Source organism: Carcharodon carcharias, chromosome 2 (assembly GCF_017639515.1).
Source record: "Carcharodon carcharias isolate sCarCar2 chromosome 2, sCarCar2.pri, whole genome shotgun sequence".
NCBI classification, from domain to species: Eukaryota; Metazoa; Chordata; class Chondrichthyes; order Lamniformes; family Lamnidae; genus Carcharodon; species Carcharodon carcharias.
In genome coordinates, this window is record NC_054468.1 from 13,566,559 (window position 1) to 13,588,400 (window position 21,842).

At 38.7% G+C, this 21,842-nt stretch overlaps 1 protein-coding gene across 1 annotated transcript in view; it reads left to right on the forward strand.

The window, feature by feature from the left end:
- prkci (protein kinase C, iota) overlaps positions 1-21,842 on the forward strand; it is a 119,675-nt gene that overhangs the window by 5,468 nt on the left and 92,365 nt on the right. The window contains exon 2 of the mRNA XM_041213183.1: positions 14,936-15,057. Coding sequence (XP_041069117.1) covers positions 14,936-15,057 — 122 coding nt within the window. The remainder of the gene's footprint in view (positions 1-14,935; positions 15,058-21,842) is intronic.

The window sequence follows — 21,842 nt, forward strand, 5'->3', positions numbered from 1 at the left end:
CCATCTCATTTATTAACCTTTAGTGAAGGATCTGTTATCCTTATCAGATCATGTTCATACATGAACCCAGAGCCACAGCAGTGTGGCTGACTCTTAACTGCCCTCTGAATTGGCCTGGCAAGTCAGCCAGTTATCAAGTAGGCAGCTCACCAACACCTTGAAGGCAACTAGGAATGAACAAGAATGAATTAATAAAATAAATCTAATTGAATGGTGGATTAGTCAAAATTTTAGGGCTGCATTGGTCTCCCTCTGTACATTGGCTAATACCTTTCTGCATTAATATTTCAGAAAGTTGAGTTGTGAACTTATGATTCACTGTAATTTGATAGAGTTACACTAGTTTTAAAAGAAAAGGAACTTGAAGATTTGAACATCGCTTTAGGTCTGTGAGTGGAATGTTAAAGCTCCTGTACATCTGAGTAAACATTCTTAAGAGAAATATGTATGTGGTAGCAGAGGACAGGCCAACCCTTCATATAGCTGGTTCACATGCCTATAGTTTCAGAGGTGAGGAAAACAGGCTAATGTTGGTAAATACCACCACAGCTGAGACTCATGGTTTCTTTTGTATTGTAAACAGATTAATGGAAATCAAAAACAAATAATATAGCAAAATATAGTGCAGCTAGTACATGCATGGGCTCAATTCTAGCCTTGTGCAAACTCAGTGATTGCATTCATTGTACTCAGCTTTGAAGCTTGAGATTTGACCAGAGCTGGTGTAAACTATATGATGCAGTAGAATGAGATTATGCTGGTTATATACTCATTTGTACTTCATTATAGTATAATTTATGAGGATGTGCTGTCCTGTCGTCTAATATCTCAGTAGCACTTATGACATATCAGCTGGGACATATGTTTAAAGTTGCATTCTTTAGTTGAGATACAACATTGAAATTGGAGGAGCCATGTGCCAGTTTTTGAGTGCTGGAGTTTTCCAAAAAATGGGGGTGGGCACACGTCACAAAGAGATCTAGTCAAAGGTGCGTTGTCCAGAACAGTAGAACCAGAGAACAGAGCCTATACTCCCAATATGGTCACTCCACTATTAATGGACCCTTCAGTTGCCTAGGTCCCAAGCTTCTGAATTCCTTCCCTTTCTCTGCTTTTCCACCTTGAGGAAACTCCTTTAAGACACTTCTTAAACTGTACCCCTCAGACCAAGCTTTTGGTCATCGGACCTAATATCTCCTATGTGGATCAGTGTCATGCTTTGTTTTATAATGTTCCTGTAAAGTGCCTTGGGATGTGTCATTTTATTAAAGGCACAATATAAGTTTAAGTTGTTACACTTGAAGGGGATAAGTTCAAAACTAATCAGAAATATTTTAGTGAGCAACTAAATCTATGGAACAAGCTGTTAACATGCTGTTGATTCATTCAAAGGCAAATATTTTGGGGTGCAGTTTTATGAGTAATTTGAGACGTAAGTGTTGCATGCTTGGAAAGAATTGATTGACAAGGGAGTCAAGGTTATGGGGTGGGGGAGCAGGTAGGAAAGTGGAATTAAGGCCATAGTCAGATCAGTCATGATCTTATTGAATGATGGAGCAGGCTCAAGGGGCCAAATGGCTTACTCCTCCTATTTCTTACGTTATGTAAAATGATACTTCCTTAACACAACAACATGCGAGGCTGAAGTAAAGGGTCCCTCTCGTTCGCCTTCTACTATTCTTATAGCCACATGGTAAAATAATGGAGCTGTTTACCTGTCATGGCAATCAATGTCTATCAGTTTGTCTACAACAGACCCAGGAGACAAGGAAAATCCCCAAGTGGTGGAAAACTTTGGGAATTTTAGCTCAACCTACTCAAATTCCTCATAAGACAACCCCTCCAACTCTGGAATCAGACCAATGAACCTATTATGATCTTCAAATACAATTATGTCTCACCTTAAGTAAGCAGATTAAAACTGTACACAGCACTAGAGGCATGGTCTCATCAATGCCATGTACAGTTGTAGCAAGACTTCCAGGCTTTTATATTCCATCTCCTTTGTAATAAAGGCCAACATTCTGTTTGTCTTCCTAATATACTTGCTGTACCTGCATGCTGGCTTTTGTGATTCATGTGCAAGTATACTCAGAACTCTCTTTCTTGCAACATTTTGCAGTCTCTCGTAATTTAAATAATATTCTTCCTGCCAAAGTGGACAACCTCACATTTTCCCACATACTCCAATTTTTTTGCCCACTCACCTATATACCTTTGTAGACTCTTTGTATCCTCCTCATGACTTACTTTTCGACCTGTCTTCACACTGTCAGCAAATTTGGCTACAATGCAGTCAGTCCTTCATCTAACTCATTAATATAGATGGTAAATTGTTAAGTATATTTATAGAGTTTTTCATTGGCTATTGGTGAGAAATTTGAAAGAATATGAAAGAAATTAATAGCGTTAAAGAATGACAACTCCCCAGGATCAGATGGTTTCTACCCATGGTTTTAACAGAAGCAGGTAAGAATTTTGTAGTGGCTTTAAGTACAACCTTCCAAAGTTTTCTCAATTTTAGCAACTGTCTCTTTAGATTGGAAAATTATGCATGTCACTCCATATTTAAGAAAGGTGGGAGAGGGAAACCAGGGAATTATAGAGCATGTAATCTAACATCTGGTGCTGGGAAATTGCTGGAGCCTATAATTAAGCATAGAGTGACCAAACATCTTGAAAACTTATAGCTGGTCAGAGAGCATTTATAAAAAGGCAGGTCATGCCTAGTAAATCTGATTGAAAATTTTGAAGAGGTGACGAAAGTAGTGGTCAGGGGAATGCCTATGGATATGATTTATATGGACTTCCAGAAGGCATTTGATAGAAGTCTCTCATAAGAGACTGTTAACCAAAGTTGAAGCTCATGGATTTGAAGGCAAACTATTGACCTGGTTAGGTAATTGGCTGAATGTTAGGAAACAGTGGGGCTGATGGACAGGTAATGTAATCAGCAGGATGTGGCTATACTTATCCTGCAAGGATCTATGTTGGGGCCTCAACTATTTACTCTATTCATTAATGACTTAGATAGAAAGCTATATATCTAAATTTGAGGAAAACATAAGGATAGGTAGTATTGTAAGCAGTGTCCGTGGAATCGTGAAATTACAGAGATATTGAGTAATTAAGTGAATGAGCAAAACTGTGCAAATTGGATTTCAATGTAGGCAAATGTTAGGTCATCCACTATGGACCTAAAAGATGGAAAGATAGAAACTGTGATTCTGGGCACTACACCTTAGGAATTATATATTGACCTTGGAAGGGAGTGCAGCGTGGATTTACTAGAGTGATACCTGGGCTACAAGGAGAGATTAAAGAAACTAGGATTGTATTCCCTGGAATTTATAAGGATGAGACAATATTTGATTGAAGTTTTCACAATAATGAGAGCTGATATGGTAGTTTGGAAGAAACTATTTCTGCTGGATGGGGAGCCTATGGACAGGGCATATTCTAAGCATTAGAGCCAGACCTTTAGGGAGTAAAATTACTTCTACTTATGAAAGGTAATTATTAATTTATATTGGCCAAAGGTATTGAGATAATAGGGAATTATGTAGCAGGTCAGCCATGGTCTCATTTGAGTGGCAGAATAGGCTTTGGGGGCTAAATGGACTACTCCTGTTCCTATAAATACTACATTCACAATTATGATTCATAGTTAATCTTTTTGTTGGTATTTACTAAAGGAGGAATTCTGGTCTTAACTACGGATTGCTCCCTGTTTCTCCGTGAATAGTGGTAGACTATAAACGATGAATGTGTAGATGCAACTTTAGTTTGATGCTTCATCCGCTAAATAACATATTGAGTTGTTCAGGATTGTTGAGAAGAAAGCCCCTGAGCTGTTTTACAGTCTTGATTGAAGTCCTAAACAAAAACAGAATTACCTGGAAAAACTCAGCAGGTCTGGCAGCATCGGCGGAGAAGAAAAGAGTTGACGTTTCGAGTCCTCATGACCCTTCGACAGAACTTGAGTTTGAGTCCAGGAAAGAGCTGAAATATAAGCTGGTTTAAGGTGTGTGTGTGGGGGGCGGAGAGATAGAGAGACAGAGAGGTGGAGGGGGTTGGTGTGGTTGTAGCGACAAACAAGCAGTGATAGAAGCAGATCATCAAAAGATGTCAACAACAATAGTACAATAGAACACATAGGTGTTAAAGTTAAAGTTGGTGATATTATCTAAACGAATGTGCTAATTAAGAATGGATGGTAGGGCACTCAAGGTATAGCTCTAGTGGGTTTTTTTTTTATTTTATTTAATGGAAATAGGTGGGAAAAGGAAAATCTTTATAATTTATTGGGAAAAAAAAGAAGGGGGAAACAGAAAGGGGGTGGGGATGGGGGAGGGGACTCACGACCTAAAGTTGTTGAATTCAATAACTTTAGGTCGTGAGTCCCCTCCCCCATCCCCACCCCCTTTCTGTTTCCCCCTTCTTTTTTTTCCCAATAAATTATAAAGATTTTCCTTTTCCCACCTATTTCCATTATATAAAATAAAAAAAAAAACCCACTAGAGCTATACCTTGAGTGCCCTACCATCCATTCTTAATTAGCACATTCGTTTAGATAATATCACCAACTTTAACTTTAACACCTATGTGTTCTATTGTACTATTGTTGTTGACATCTTTTGATGATCTGCTTCTATCACTGCTTGTTTGTCGCTACAACCACACCAACCCCCTCCACCTCTCTGTCTCTCTATCTCTCCGCCCCCCACACACACACCTTAAACCAGCTTATATTTCAGCTCTTTCCTGGACTCAAACTCAAGTTCTGTCGAAGGGTCATGAGGACTCGAAACGTCAACTCTTTTCTTCTCCGCCGATGCTGCCAGACCTGCTGAGTTTTTCCAGGTAATTCTGTTTTTGTTTTGGATTTCCAGCATCCGCAGTTTTTTTGTTTTTATTATTGATTGAAGTCCTGTTGTGAACTTGAGTTCATAATCTAGACTGACACTTCAGTGCCGTACTGATAGAATGCCTGCTCAGGTGGATGTTAAAAGAGCTCATGGTGGTGTCCAAAATCGAGTGGGGAGTTCTTCCAGTATCCTGGCAAACATTTCTCCCTCAATTAAAATGACCAGAGAACTTGAATATTTGATAATCCATTCATTTGCTGTTTGGGACCTTCCTTTGTGCTGCTTGCCTGTTACGTTGTAAAGCCTGTGTGACATCAAGGAATCTCATTTACAGCACAGAAGGAGGCCATTTAGCTCATCGAGTCTTTGATAGCTCTCCATGGAGTAATCTATTTGGTCCCCTTCTCCCATTAAGTCTGTATAGCTTCCTTCTATCCATTCTGTGAAAATACATCACCTCACACTTCTCTGTATTAAATTCTGTCTGCCACTTCTCTGTCCATTCTGCTAGCATATCTATGTCCTATTGCTGTTGTTTAGTATCATCCCCACTGTTTGTCATCTTTTTCAAGTTTGGTATCAGCAAGTTTTGAAATTTTACTCTTTATTTCAATATCCAAGTCATTTATATAAATCAAAAAAGCAGTAATCCTTGCATTGACCCTTGAGGAACACCACTATATAACACCCTTCAGTCTGAAAAATAACCATTTAATATGACTCACTGTTTTCTGTCCTTATGCAATTTTAAAATTTTCTAGTAAGAGCATATTGAGCATGTGCAAAAGGAGCTATACTGATGTCACTCCCTGAGAGCAGATGGCTGAGTAGCATCTCAGAGGCCCTAAGTCTTAATCTTATGTCTATGTCTTAGTCCTGTGTCAATGTCTTAGCCTTGACTAACCTTTGTAAATAGTCAGCATGAAAATAAATATTTTTTGAACAAAGATTATTGCCCCCAGCTAGATCTCTTCTAGAGTAAGAAGCTAATGAATCCAGAAATCAAATCATAATAACAGAACACTGACCCTCCTATTCCATAAGCCACAATATTGTTAACCAGTCTTTTAGACAGTACTTTGTCAATTGCTTTTTTTTAAGTCCATATAGACAACTTTCATTGCATCCTCTTCATCAACCTTCTCTGTTACTTCATCAAAAATTTAATTCGGAAAAGATGCTATGTAAATTAAATTCTAGGAATGTGGGAAATCAGCCACATGCATGGAACCCGAGAACAGTGAGAGGAAAGGCAGAATAAATTTTTTTTAAAAGAATGAGTTTGACCCTTTTTGAAAGAAACCAGCTAATTTAAGATTCCTGAAACAACATGGGTATGCTCCCAAGGATGTAAATGGATATCATTAACCTCTGATTTTTTACACATTGTTGAAGTGGCATTTAGCAGTTAATGAGTTGTACTTGCCTCAGCTAGATAAACAGCTTCTTTCCTGCTTAATAAAATATGTGCTTAGTCTTTTTGTTTGTGTGTGTTTTGTGTTGCATTTAACTCTTGTGGGCATACAGTGAAGGCAGCTTGGTGAAATCACTGAGAAAAGAGAGGACCAGGGAGATGCCTGGACTACATAGAAAATTTTGGGAATGCTGTGGAACTCCTGAACTTCTCATTCCCATGTGCCATGGTTGATTTTGCCTGATATGTAAAGTATTTACCTTTGACTTGCATGTTTTTGTTATTTTGTTGTACAATGATTATTTATGACAACATTTTTCAAATTTAATATTGGGTGGAAAAGATTGATTTGATATAATTTATGACATAACTTATTGTTTTGTCATCCAGTTAAATGCTTTTGCTTCCTCTAAAGCTTGTTTAACCTACAAAGCTCCTTTGTTGATTAGTTGCACAACAGCAGAATTCCCAGTATGTTCCTCTTCTGTTAATTATGATACATGGGTTCATCACTCAAAAGAAATCGCAACTGAGGTAGACTAAAGGCAATAGAAATTGTTATAAATAGTAAAAAACTGATGTGACTACATCACAATTAATGATACTGTTGGTATTGGCTCCACATATGTTGATGTTTCCAAACCTGTGCTTTTGAATTATTTGGTTTGCATTGCATTTTCCTCTATTTTAGTTGAATTACAAACTGTACCTGAAAAAAATAATCTAAGTGCGGAGGTTTTGTGATGGAGAAGTGAGGCTGGTTTCAGTGTGATTTTTCTCTGAAAGACAGTGAGCCCATTTTAAACGAGCTGTCTATATTCAACCTGAAAACGCAATGGGATATTTTAGCAGTTTAATGTTCACATATCCTTGTATTTGAAACATGTGCCATTAGACTGCCCATTATGGAGTTTAGTGTTGTAATTGGGCTGATCATATAGGCAGCTTTTCTTTTGAAGTTGTAACTGCTGACTCTAGTTATTTCAGATGATCACTGGCCTGTTGCACATTTTCTGGTTTCAATCAATGACTGTCTCGACTCTCTCTTTCCAATGCTGATCAATCTGCTGTGCAATTCCAGAATCCGACGTGACTTCTTTGTACTTCCAGCATTACTGAGAGGTTTAAATACATATTTCCATGAAAATGTAGGCAAAGGGCAGCAATATTTGTAGGGGCATAACTTAAGAGTAAATAAAGAAATAATAGATTTGTATGAAACATTAATTCCATTGTGGCAGCAGCCTATTTTTGCTGTTGAAACTGGATGTTGTTTCCTGCAGAGGTGCTGGTGGGACTTATCTTTTCCTCTGGTATCTTGATAAGCAGAGGTGCTGGCTACAGTATTAAAGACTTCTCTAACTTGTGGTTTATTCAGTTTACAGAATATTATATATAGTCTTTTTCTTATTTAGATTGGATGTTTGTTAACTGCACAGTAATAACAAATTGCAGTTGTAGGATAAGAGGTTAAGATGTTATAACTGGAGAATGGGGTGCTTTCTTATTTCAGGTCCCCACTGTCACCTGTTGAATGATCAGCGCCCTGAAACCTGCCTAGAAGAATGTTGCTTCAACTTTTCCAAGGGCACTCCCAAATGCAACAATGTGATATCTTCATTTCCTATGTCAGTCATCTTTGTGGTCAATCTGTGAGATTGCATTTAGTGTTGTGACCCCCGCTAGCAAAGTATTGAGTTCTGATCTCCTGAACTAATTTTATAAGACTAAGTGAGGAGTCCTGCCAGTCAGATTTGCATTCAATCTGGCAACTGATGGCACTCGCCCAGTTTTCACTCGTTTCCAGCAGACCCAGAGACATACAATTGCACAACATTCACAACATTCCAAAGTAAGGAGCTTGAATCACTCAGCACTGATTCACCACAGTACACATCTGACGGATGAGTCAGGTGTAGATTGGGTGTTGTAAGTTTCGAGTGAATAATGCTTCTGACTTCTTAAAATTTGTAGACAGGGTTAATATTAATTCCAATTGTTCCTCTGAGTAAAATGTACATGTTTTACTTTTCTGCAGAATAGGCACTGAAGTGTTGGTGTGTCATTTTTTCATGATCCAAATTTTAACATTGATTTTTAGGAACTCTCAACATTTAATTGTCAGATACCCACTCCTGTTTAAAACATGCATAGTTATCATGTTTTATTTTTGACATTTTTATTTGCATGTAAAGCACTTCTCTTTTCCATTAGCCAATGAAATGAATGCATCATTTACACAACTTTCTGGAATCAACAAAAACGCCACAATAGTGTTAGCAATTAATTTTGAAATGATAATTTCACCATGCCGCCTGAAAATCTGTAATTGTCGTTATAACTTATCAATAACACCAATCAGGTACCACACAGTAAAATACAGCAATATAATATGCAGTGCGATACAAGTGTAATAATGTTACTCTGTTAAGACAATTACGCAAAAAGGCCAAATCTAAGATGACTTTACTCATCACTGTCATGTCCAGGCTTCAGCAGCCTCAGGTAGGCACTTCCCCCAGGAGGGTCAGTTTCACTGAAATAAAAACAAAAAACTGTGAATGCTGGAAATCCAAAACAAAAACAGAAATACCTGGAAAAACTCAGCAGGTCTGGCAGCATCGGCGGAGAAGAACAAAGATGACGTTTCGAGTCCTCATGACCCTTCAATAGAACTAAGTAAAAATAGGAGAGGGGTGAAATATAAGTTAGTTTAAGGTGGGGGGAGAAGTGGAGGTGTTGGGTGTTGAATGCAGGGCCCAGCTCAAATCAATGCAACATTAAGTCTGTCCTTTATTTGATTGGTCCGTCCTTTTGTCCCTCCCTCCCACCCACACTAATTTTGTATTGCTTGCCTGTAATTAGAAAGTTTGATCCAATATGCATTATGCAACCACTAGAATTCTCCAACTGCTTATTTGAAATCTAGCCTACCCACACACAGCAGTTCTGAGTAAGTTTTATCAACTCCCTAGTTTGACTAGTCCATCTGTATTGTTGCAGCATTTTGCTACAGCTGATGTTCAGTGACATGAACAAATAACGTGTAAATATCCCTAGTGCAGAGTTGTGTCTTTTAGATGTGTATTTAGATGCTAATTACAAAAAGACTTTACTTGCAGTAAAAGGTGAAGCTAGGGCAAAGCAACAAACATTCTGCAGAATGTCAGTTACGCGGTATGCAAGGACCTGTACTGAGTTTTCTGTAGAAGTATATTCTGCTTGGATTTGAATTGTGGGTCAAATTTACCTTTCAGTTTTGCAAGATACCCTGAATAGGGCCACTGGTTTATAACACCGAGTAAGCCAAATCCCTTTTTCTTTACGTGAGTTCCAAATTTTACGAATTGTTTTGGGAATTGCAAAACAGTGACATTGCCTTGGGCAGTTATAAAAGGGAAAGGGGGGAAGCTGATTTTCTTGATGTTAGATATAGGTTCTAGCATAGTGGAGATAGGAATGGCCAATGTCAGATTCATGTTCAAGATACTGGGACCTGTCCCAGAATGATGCAGCAGGTTATTTTATAGGTTTGCAATTAGGAACAGTGGTCCCAATGTAAGAACATGTGTGATTGGGTCACTCTATATCTATGGACAGAATGCCCAGGTTGGGTATAATTTGACTTATTTTGCACCTAAACAGTTTAAGTGTATACATTGGTGTTAGAAGGGTTGTCTCCCAAACTGCGTGTGATCCCTAGCCATATTGCTGGTTGCAATTTTTGCTTGGTGGGCAAGCTCAATATATGGTATTATTAGTTAGGGAAAGTCAGAACATACCTCATTGTCAAAACATTTAATTGAAATCTTCAGTTAAGTATTAAATTAAGTTCCTGGAACCTGTCAGTAGAAGTGTTATCCTTGGGCAACCAGCTGAACAATTGAATAGAAGACTGATTTTGGGGCCCTCCAGTACTATTCTCTAATGGCCTAAGTGGCGATGGTGATTACATTGAAATGAATTCATCAAACTTGATGGCTTATAATTTGCAGTAGCAGGGCAACAAATGCATCTGCTGTTAGTTATACTTGCCCTTGTTCGTTTAGTCTCAGCGATAATTTCTGCTGAAAGTTGCTGGAAGTGTGAACTGATTAACATTGCAGTGAGGACAAACAGACATCTGGGACCTGAAAGAACAGAGCAAACAATTGGGTGTCTCATTATAAACTATATAATATAAGAACAGAAAATGCTGGAAATATCCAGTAGGTCTGGCAGCATCAGTAGAGAGAGAAGAAAGGTCATAGACCTGACATGTTAACTCTCTTTGTCTCTCCACAGAGGCTGCTAGACCTGCTGAGTATTTTCAGCATTTTGTATTTTTATTTCAAATTTCCAAAATCTGCAGCATTCTGCTTTTATGTTGTGGATGTCTCCTTAACCAGTCAGATTGAAGGATTGTGAAATTAACAGCGTATGATTAAGAAAAAAGTATAAATTCAAATCGAAGAATGTTAAGGCAGGTACCGAAAGAAATAGAGATGGAAAGTGTAGGGGGTGGTGGTGTGTGTGCCAGCTTCACCTCTGACTTCTGAGCGGTTCAAATTGCTCCCACTCCCTGGGTTCTAGACCTTGGATTTATTTGGGGGTTGTGACAAAGTGCAGCAGGCAACTGGTTTTGGTGCAAGAAAAAAATGAGATTATTGAAGTCACAAATGAACTTCTAACATTAAGATTACACTGATATTATACAGACTTACAAAGTACACTTAGTTAAGAATGGGGAACACACGGCATAACGAGGGAAAATCACTCTACTAACCCCCTTACCCTACCCCCAAAACCTAACTAAATTGAGCTAGGAGAGGTCAGGGATCATGCTCACCAACCAGGGTTCCTTGACAGTTCGAAATCCAGGTAAGCCGGTTGCAGTTTTGGGGTACGCTCTTTGTGTCCTCTGGGGCTTGCCGTCCTCACATGGTCCTGGTCTGTGGAATCTGCGAAGGTTCTTCAGTTGGGTGGAGGGCGCGGTTGTGGGTGGTCGATCTTTGTGGAGGGCTGTGGTTGCGGCCTTGTTGTCTTCGGTTGAGCCTGCCACCCCATGCCCCTCGCCGCGATGTTGCCTGCAGGCCTGCAAACGTCCAGATCTCCTCCCTGCTTGGCTCAACTCCCTGCTTAAACTCAGCTTCAACCGCTCCCAACTGCTCACTGCCCTGTGTCAGCTTTCAAAACTGCTCACCCTTCTGTGTCCCTGCCCAAAACCCAAAACCTACTCACTTCAGATCTCCTGGCCCAGGTATACTGTTTTTTTTTTTCAAATTTCTTATCTCACTCCAAATCAAGGTTAGTTCTTTGTTTGATTTTGGTGGGCTTCCCCAGGTGATTGTTGTCTCGTTGTTTTTAATGGGCTTGCATGATGTTTATCATTGTCTTCCTGCCCCTGTAACTAGTTTTGAACTGAAAGCCATTGTATGTGTGGAGTATTGATGGGTTCGCATAATTGCATTGATTGTGGTCTTCCTGCCCCCGTAGTTAGTAGTGATTATTTATTTTGATGGGCTTTAGTTTCGTGTTGATTGTTTTCAAGGGAAGAATGCGTATTCTGTCTCCTCTCATTGTCTTGGTTTCAGGTAAAAGTCCAAAAGTCATATCCTTGTTGATGATATGAAAAATGTGGGAATTTTGAGAACCCTTCAAAAGAAAGATCGGAAAAAGAGAGGAGAAAAAGACATAAAGGAAAGATTTCTTAAAAAAATTTAATCTAGCATTTTTAAAATATCCAGCAACAAATAAAACTGAAGGAATGAGATTCTATACTAGAGAATCTCAACCCAGTGCACCTGGTAATGCACTTCTATTAGATATGTTGGGTTTTTATGTCTTGTGGGAATTTTGATATTTAAGCTACACTGTTCTTGCCAACACAAGATGGCCACCGATATCCATCTGCACATGCGCACTGGATCACGCATGTGTAAAAATCCAATTACATCACTCCGCTGCGCCCAGCCTGTCGGTACCACTCTGTGCATGAGTCGATTACAGCACCACACGTGCAGTGATATCAGTGTGCCCTCCTATGGTCCTCCTCAGAGAGACAGTGAACTATATGGCATTAATGGCTCTATTGAGGAGCTTGATGTAAAATAAAATTTCTGTTTGTCTTTTAAACGGTTGTTAGGGTTAATTGAAACCCTGCTCCACGCAGCTGCTTTACCTGCATGACATTAAGAAAGGTCTAACAGGAAAGAACAAAAGGTGTAATTCAAAGGATAACATATGGCACGCACATGAATGGGTCCTGCAAGCAAAGCCAATGGCCAAATGCAGCCTAGAATTGACATTTTATGCAGGGCACTCCTCCCGCTTGAAGACAATCTAAGAACAGTCTGGACAGATCTCCACCTCAGACAACTTCCTCCCACATAGCGCTTCCTCTACAAATTGGTTTTGGTTGAATACGTATTCATATTGTTAAGTTTAGGTATTTTCTCTGTCTAATGGATTTAGAGCTGTTGTGTTAACTTCCACTGTTTGGACAATTCTGCTTCTAGTGGATGTTGATTATTTAATGTTACCAAGGATAAAAGGACTCCACCACCTAAAACACAGCAGAAATGATTTGAGCAGTGCCATCTTTGGTCCTGGCTGCGGCCTACTCTGTCACTCGCAACGACGTAACGGGAGTAAATCTAGAACTGCGCATGCATAGCATTGGCAACCAACACAATTATGTCTCCGGCCAATGCAAGATGCCCACCAATAGCCTTCTGGGCCTGTGCTCTGGTTCGCGCATGCGCAGAAATTCACTGATGCCACTCCTCTGCACCTAGCCTGCCAATACCATGGGACAGGCGTCATTATACCACGCACATCTCTTTGCTCTTCAGCCTTGGCAACATATTTTCAACTATACAATCCCAGTTCTCCGTGCTGCAGCTTAATGTAAACATTTTGGAAATTTTGAGAGAGAATATTTTAACACCTAAAACGGATAGGCTGTGATGTCAATTTATGATTTTTTTTTCCCTGCAGATCCTGAATGACTCATGTGCTTCCAGCATTTTCTCTTTTGGCTTAAGATTTATAATCATTGTTATTTCTTCTTTTCAGCTCTTTTTAAAAATAGTCTGGGATAAATTGAATACAAATTTCATGTAAATGGTGTAAAAAGTGAATAGTGCCACACCTGATGCTGTCTTTTGTTTACATTGTGAAGAGGAACTATTTTAAATTTATTTTGCATTGTAAAACGTTAAGTAAAAGACATCAAATGTGCTACAATGTAGTGCAAAGCCATCATGAAGTCACAGACTTAATGCATTATATAAGTGTGAGTTTTAATTGCATGTTTGATAGGCCAACACTTCAGCAATGTCTGGCCTTCTGCAGCTCCATGATGCTTCATAAATAAGCAATCATTAGTACAATATTATAGAGTCACTCATTCACTTTTTGAAAATAGCGCACTCAAAATTATACACAGCATTACCTCAGGTAATAAACAATGCATCTTCTGCAGTTGCTGTCAATTTTTAACACCCATGTATTTGAGAATATACAAGGGAGCATGAAATAAAAGCAGAAAATGCTGGACCAGCCAGAATCTATAGTGATAAGTGGGTTATGACACTTCGGATATGTACATTACATAATATCTTGTGTTTGTTCTGTTTGGGCGCGTACTGACTTGATGTATTGTTCCAGCATTTTGTTTTTAAGTCAGCATTCGAGCATTTGCTTCTTGTCCTTTTTTATTTTACAGAATGTGTACAAGCGACCAATGGAAGCACCCAAATATTCTCTGAAATTCCATCACATAGCACCAGTATAATTAAGTCATTAGCAATAAACACGAATCTCATAATATAGTCACATATCCCTGCCCATCAATTACTTATTTATTAAGTAAACAAAAAAATCCCCCGAAAGACTGCACCTGCTTTGAAGTCTTGTCCTATTATTAACTTTATTAGAATAGTTTTTGATAAATAACGAATCGAAAGGGAGAATATTGATTAAACAAGGATGACAACTGAAAGACTAAAAACACGTTGCAGCATCTTACAATAATGAAATAAAAATAATCCAAAAATGAAGAAAAGACAAAGTGAATAAAAATAACAGCTGCCTAAAACACAGCCATGACGATTTGATCAGTGCCACCTTTGCTGCTGGTTGCCACCTACTCTTGCTCTCATTGACGTAACAACGTAAAACAGTGTAGCTGTGCGTGCACTAAGTTGGCAGCAACTTCTGCCTTTAAACTAACCATTCTTTGGGGTATGGTGGGGTGATATTTGAAAAACAGCAGCTGAAGAATATCCTCATGTACTCTTGTATCTTGATAATTATTGTTGCTTTTTATAACAGTTTAGCAGAAACGAGAAATAAAAACAGAATTTGCTGGAAAAATGAAATGTGCTTTTTCATATGGAACCTTCTTTCAGCTGCTGCTGTTCCCCAGTTTCTTATGGAGTTTTTCCACATTCATTGAGAAGCTTGAGCTCCTTGGCAAAGGGCAGTTATGTTTTTCTTCTTGAGAAGTATCTTGAACGGAAATAACACTGGTATGATTCCTGGAAGAAGGAACCTCTGTTCTGGAATCAGTTAGGATTTACTTCGCAATTTCTTAGCATTTGTGTGAAGCAAAATTTGTTTGGTGGTATTGATTATTTCTCATTGGTCTTTTACTCATTTCTTTGCTCAGGGACATCATGATCACACATTTCGATCCCTCCATCACGTATGAAAATCTTTGCACTGAGGTTCGTGACATGTGCTGCTTTGATAACGAGCAACTCTTCACAATGAAGTGGATTGATGAAGAAGGTACAGTGGTTTTATGACAAAATTTCCATCATTCATTTGCTTGCTTTGTATGTCTGACATAAGAGGCCTTTCAGAGAGAGTGGGGCAGGAAGGAATGTATGAATGGTGTTGTGTGACCCTAGCTTGCCTCTTTCAAATCAAGCCTTTCATGTTTTTCATTTTTACCACTAAACTAGAAGCTTAACTATCAAAGTCATGCTTTACGTTTGCAACTTTGTGAAATGTTTTGCTCGTGCAAATAAAAAACTGAAGCATGATAGCGATAGGACTAAATATTCTGTCACAGTGGAATATATTTATTGTTGCATTGCAGTTAGCAGCTGAGGTGGCTTTTAACAGCAGATCAGAATACTTTGCCACGGAGTTCATCTGTTGATTTACACATATGCGCACCCCTCTCGATCCTAATCTCAGCCTTGCTGTTGTGAGCAAGCGCTGCGTGGAAACAGGTGCCCTGCCTTAGAGCGGCAGGAGAAATCAGCGGAATAACTAAACAAGTCATGTCCTGTAGATGATCACTCAATGGCATAGAAGCACATTATTGCTTTAGCCTGGGACAAATAGCTGATGAATAACAAGTAAAGGGGAGTAAAGCACTTTAAAGGAGAGTGGCCCCTTGTTTGCTTTTCTTTCGTGCATGTTTGCTCTCTTAATTGCCTTCTTTATTGTTTTCAAGGAAGAGGGAGGGCAGAAAGGCTGAAACAAAATACTAGAATGAAGAGAGAATACATAGTGAGTGTTGTGGAAAGAAGAAATGTTACACATTAGGTCTGAAGCATAAATGGTATACTTTACTAAAGCTTGCAAGCTAATGTTTCCATTGAACTGATGAAGCAATTTATGCTTTAGCTAAATTTGAAATTGTTTAATCTTTGCTGTGGTACTTTAAATGAGGAAAAACATAACCCAGGATAAAAATGAACAGGAAATGTTGTAAATTTCTAAATGATGTAAAAGCTTATAATGTGATAAAAGAATTCCATTGAATTCATGAAGATATTGTGGCTGTTGGCGATAATGGAAACATAATAGCTTTGAATGAGGGAAATTCCTGTAACTCACCTAAGCATTGTTTGAAACCCTAATGTTTAAAGTCAAAATTTTGGATAGTTTGTTTGCTATGAGAATTGTTTTCTAGTTAATCATTTCTTCTAGAATCTAGAGTCCTCCTCTGGTATGAGTTGTATCTGGCTGGTATCTTATGCTGCACCTAGGAAGAAGAAAGAACTTGCAATTATATTGCATATTTCACACCCTCAGGATACCCACTGTGCTTTACAGCATTGAAATAGTTTTGAAGCTAGATTCTGTTGAAGTGCAAGAAAACACAGCAGTCAAATAACACATAGTAAGCTCCCATAAACATCAAGATACATGACCAGTTAATCTGCTTGACTTACATTGGTTGAGGAGTGAATATTGGGCAGAATACTAGTAGAATTCCCATGCTGTTCTTCATATAGTGCCATGGAATATTTTTACCCTTGCCTCAGAGGCAGATAAGACCTTTGTTTGACTTCTCATCTGGAACGGAGCACTTCTGCCAGTGTAGTTACTCCCTCAGTATTGCACAGGAGCATCTGCCTCAAGTCTTTGGACTGAGGCTTGAATCCACCAGATTTTAACTCTTGAGGCAAGAATGCACTATTCAGCCTAGGCTGAAATCTGTTCAGCTTGCAGCCTCTGGAGGCATCAAGACTCAGGTGAAGAAGTGTTTTTTTCCATGGTGGTTCTGGGGACTGTGTTGCAAAGACAGCCACCAGCTTAGTGATGCAAATGGTATCCTGACAGTTGTCTGTCCAGGCATTGTGTCCACTGTCATAAGATTGAGTCACTGTTCATAACTTTCAAGCTGCTACAGGGGTTGGATTCCACTGTTATTAACGTCTGTAAAAGCTTTTTCTTTCTACTTGAGGTTGCGATGTAAATGTGTTACATACCCCAATTAAGAAACAGTGGGTTTGTTGGATAAAACTTTGGAGAATTTAAAGTCAGTTTAGCTGGGTGAAGTGTCGCCTATTTAAATATTCAAGTTTACAAAGCTAGTTTGCAGAATAAGAAAATCACAATGAACAAGATGACCATGTGCTGGACATTGTTGATAAATATAGATTGAATTATATTTAACTGTTTTCAGAGTTCTAGAGTTGTGCTTGTTCAACAATTCTGTTGAGAAACATTTGGGCAATATTGTACCTTCTTTCATGCGTAGCTTGATTCAGATTAACTGTGCTGTTGTTTCTTTTTATTAACCAATATTTGAAATTGTAGAATTTTAGCAATGGTATGCAATAAAGGGAGGAAGCTTTTATCTCTCAATCCATGGGATGGCAGTGTGCATCAACCCTGGGGCCTGAGCCTCATTCCTGTATTGATACCATTGTGATGAGGCAGATGGTGTTTCCAAAGGAAATGTGACAACATAAAATTGAGGTCTTGATAAGTGAAGTATGTGAATGATTTGGAACAAAACTGAAAATGTGTTCTGGATCTTCCCATGTGTGGGAGTAGGTCAATGTCTTGAAGAAGTGGAGGAGGTGCTCAAGGAAACTGCACCACATTCTGAAATAGACCACACCCAGTGTGATTTATGGGGGAAGAATTGAATGAATTAGGCAAACCTGACTCACTTGTTAATATTTTAGTAAATTACTGACTTGTAGCGTATTTCATGTTTCCATCACACACATCTTATGTAGAGAAATAATCAGAATATTTTTATTTCTTCCCGGGTTACCCCATCTCTTGTGAAACCACTGACTCTCACTGGTGTGAACCACTTGCCAGTATCCTGCCCAAATGACCAACATTTATGTGGGAGCCAAAGAAATGTGTTTGCAGCGTTTTCAGACATGTGTAAGATATCATGGCTAGGCCTGATCCAGCCCTTGCTCAGCAGCTATGCACATGCATATTCCAAGCAGGGACTGCAGGACAGTGATCAGTATAATTTCATTTCACTACGCTGGACTAAACTGACAAGAGAGCTTTATATTTGCTGTGCCTCACTGAAGTGAATTTTTCAGTCAAAAGCAACATTGATAAACGGCACAATGTAGTCTGTCTGGTGAAATACATACTTTGCTATGTTAAGTAACCAGGTTTTCCTATTTTGCAGCTCGTGATGTAAATCTCTGGGTCTGAAATTACTGTAATCTGTGATTCACTCTCGCCCATGTCATCTTAAAATTTTGCAGCTCAAAGGCAGAAAAAAGTACCCAAACTCTTTAAATAAATTCCCATGGCATTTGATAAAGTACCATATAATAGACTTATTAGAAAAATAGAAGCAAGTGCTCTTACATTGTGGTGGTAACTTGCATATGTAAATAGCTAAGAGGTGTGAGCAGGATAGTAACAGACTTCGAGGACATGTGTTGGTAAATTGGGCAGACGTATGGCAAATGCATTTCCATGTGTGTGAGGTGATGCACTTTGCAGAAACAATATGGAGGCGCAGCAGAATTTAAATAGTACTATATTGAAGGGATGCAAGAACAGAGGCACCTGGGGTACATATTCAAATCATTGAAAGTGGTAGGGCAAGTTGATTTGGAACTTAACAAAGTGTGTGGGCTACTTGGCTTTTAGGGCCATTGAATTCAAACATGAGGAAGTTATACTAAACTTTTACAAATCATTGGGTTTGCCTCAGCTTGAGTATGGTTTGCAATTCTGAACACCCCATTTTAGGAAAGGTGTCATGGCCTTGCTGAGGATATAGGGGAGGTTTACCAAGCTGATACCAGGAATAAAGGGGACTTCAGTTATGTGGAGAGTTTGGATAGCTGGGATCATTTTCCTTAGAGCAGTGATATGTAAGGGGAGATCTAATAGAGGCATTCAGAACAGGACTTTGAGCAAAAGAGTGAAATTGTTTCCTCTGGCAAGTGGGTTGATAACATGAGATCTGCAACGTGCAACCTGAAAGAGTGGTGGAATATAATTCCATAGGAATTTTCAGAATGTAATTGGGCATGTATTGAAGAGAACTTTGGGTTTGGGGATAAATCTGGAGTGTGGGACTATCAAAGAGCATGCACAGGTAGGGATTCTAAGAATGACTGACAAATATTCAAGGTGGTAATTGACTTTTGGGGCTGCAATTGGCACAGTTTATAACGTCCTCTGGATGATGAGTGTATGGAATAGGCTGCCAAGGGAGGCAGTGGGGGCTGACTGTATTAGCAAATTCAGGAAAGAGTTGGAAAAGTATCCAGAGAAAACTTGATAGGGGCAAAATTGATATCATGAGATATGGTATTTCCGAGATACTGTGGTCAGTTAAATGGACCTGATGGCCTTTTCTGGTATTATGGTTTTTTTTCCCCTCTGATGCCATTGTTTACTGTACATTTGTGTTAATGTGAAGATAAACTTGCTTTTCATTTAAGCTATAAAGCGTTTTTCACGTGGAGTTGTCTGAATTAAATTTAAACATCAGATATGAGACCGTCATGCACATTTTGATTTTGTACCCGTTGCAATACGCTTACAGCTGCTGAGGAGTATAGCTTAGTTTAAAAATCTAACATGGACCACACAATTTGAGCGGTCTATTGAAATATAAACTGGTTAGTTTGCATTTAAACCTGGGTCAAAACAAAACTTGGAAAATGGTACAAATTCTTCGGTTTAAACAATGTGGAAGCACGTATGCATTTACAACTTAGTTTATTTGCTGGGGCAAGATGACATTTTCCCATGCATGCTCAGCATGTGGTTACCCCAAAACCTGTCAGTCTGTCGTTTTATTGGAAAAATGAAGAAAACCTGAATCGGGAGCTAATGTTTGGAAAGAATGCATTTAAAATATAGAGGGGATGTTCCTGCACCTGTTTGTGATGTCACTAAATGGAGTGACCTCTGACTTCAATCTAGCTTTCTGTGGGCTTCTATCAAAACCAATCACGTTGTGAACTGTATGTGTTAATCTGAAACCTGTAATTTGCCCCTTCAATAACCTGACTTCACACTGATTTTCTCAGGATGGCCATTTAGGAATGTTTTCTCATTAATACGGAAAAGTATGCCATCAAACTCTGAAATCATGCTGAGAGTGTGTTCAAATTTCTGGTTGGAATCATTGTTGCTGTTTAATTTTGGTGGAAACTTTGAAAGCTGCAGTTCAGTCAATATGAAAGTACCCGGCCACGTAACGGGTGTCATCTTTTGATTGTCTATTTGAAAAAACGGACAGGAAGCTAATTGTTCAAATATGTGAAAATGAATACTAAAATTAATGGCAGACTAAGTGATGAGTCAAAAATGTAAGCGGTAGTTTACAACAGGAAGATATCCTTGCAGCGACATGAGCCTTTGCAGATGTTTAAAAAATGCTCAGCGGCTGTTAGACGCATGGTAATTATTCAAGAGGGAGCTTTTATTTTTCTGTTTCGGCAGACTGCTGAGTAGTGTCAATCAACATTTGATCCAGGAAGAGTCCTGTTTATGTGAGGATGCAACGTCAATAACATCTATTTAAATAGATCTTGAGCATTTTTACAGTTGGTTTGGATTTAATTATTTTAAAACTAAGCATTTTACAGCTATTAATTCAGAGATTTTCATGGACAAGTTTAAAAAAAGCCCCATGACGTGGTATCAGTTTATAATTTGAAGTACCGAGCAATTAAGAACAAACGTATTGTTGGGCAGATCGACATTTGGTAATGGCCACCTCAGCAATGAGATGGGTAGTGTACATATTGACATATAAAAATAGAAATTTCTGCCCATGTTTCTAACTAACAGAGAAGGGAGCTTGTCTTTATGTGCAGATCATATCCACAACCAAGATTTCTTCCTGATGGAACCATTTCTCCAAACCAAGTAGGCACACGATATTGCATATTTCTAAAAGCAATTGTCGTGCTGTCTGCTTTAATACTCAAATATTTTTTTCTCTGCTAGGCGCCTGGATTTGCACAGTTGATTTACAGTTAGAGACTATCAAGCAGGATAGAGACAGGGCACTTAAATTCAGCAGTGGAAAGCAGAACTGAGGTTGGGAACTAGTATTTATATTTGGAATTTGTTTGGGAGATGGGGCAATAGTGGATGAAAATGTGCGATTAAAATGTGAGATAATGATCTAATGGATGCTACTGATGTGAAGTTGAGAACTTTAATGGCCGGAACCTTTGTAATGTTGACCATCATCTTATAAGAGTCAGGGATTTTTTTCCAGGTGTGAGAGGTATTTGTTTTTGTCACATTTTTATCATAATTTAGTGTCAGCCTTTTCCATTATAAATATTATTAGTGTCCAAATGCATGATGAAAACTGTAAATTTGTTTAACTACAATTACATCCTCCCTACATCTCCACCTGGCATCACTCAGTTTCTACTACAGAAAAGCTCCTATGCCACTACTTCTCTGCTTCCCAAAGTGTTGACTATTAAAAAAAAATCAAAGTATTATAAAAATGAGAGAAAGTATAACATTTCAATGGTGACTAAACTGTGGTCCCTGATCCAATTTTCCCTATTCTCTAATTTTGCTTCACTTGAACACTACACTTGGTCTTGATTCACTATTCACATCACAGTTCCTTGAGAGATCAGCTTGTACACTGTAACCTCTCCAGTCCCAAATGCTTGAGGCCAAGTCATTTCTGGATTTCAGAATTTTCAGGATTATGGAATGACATTAGAATGTCTAACCATAACTGGAAAACACCTTAGATATTGCACAATTATTTACCTGAAGCATAAAGAGTGATACAACATGATAAAGCAGCAATAAAAATGGTTCTACATATTCAAATACTGTATCTTCCA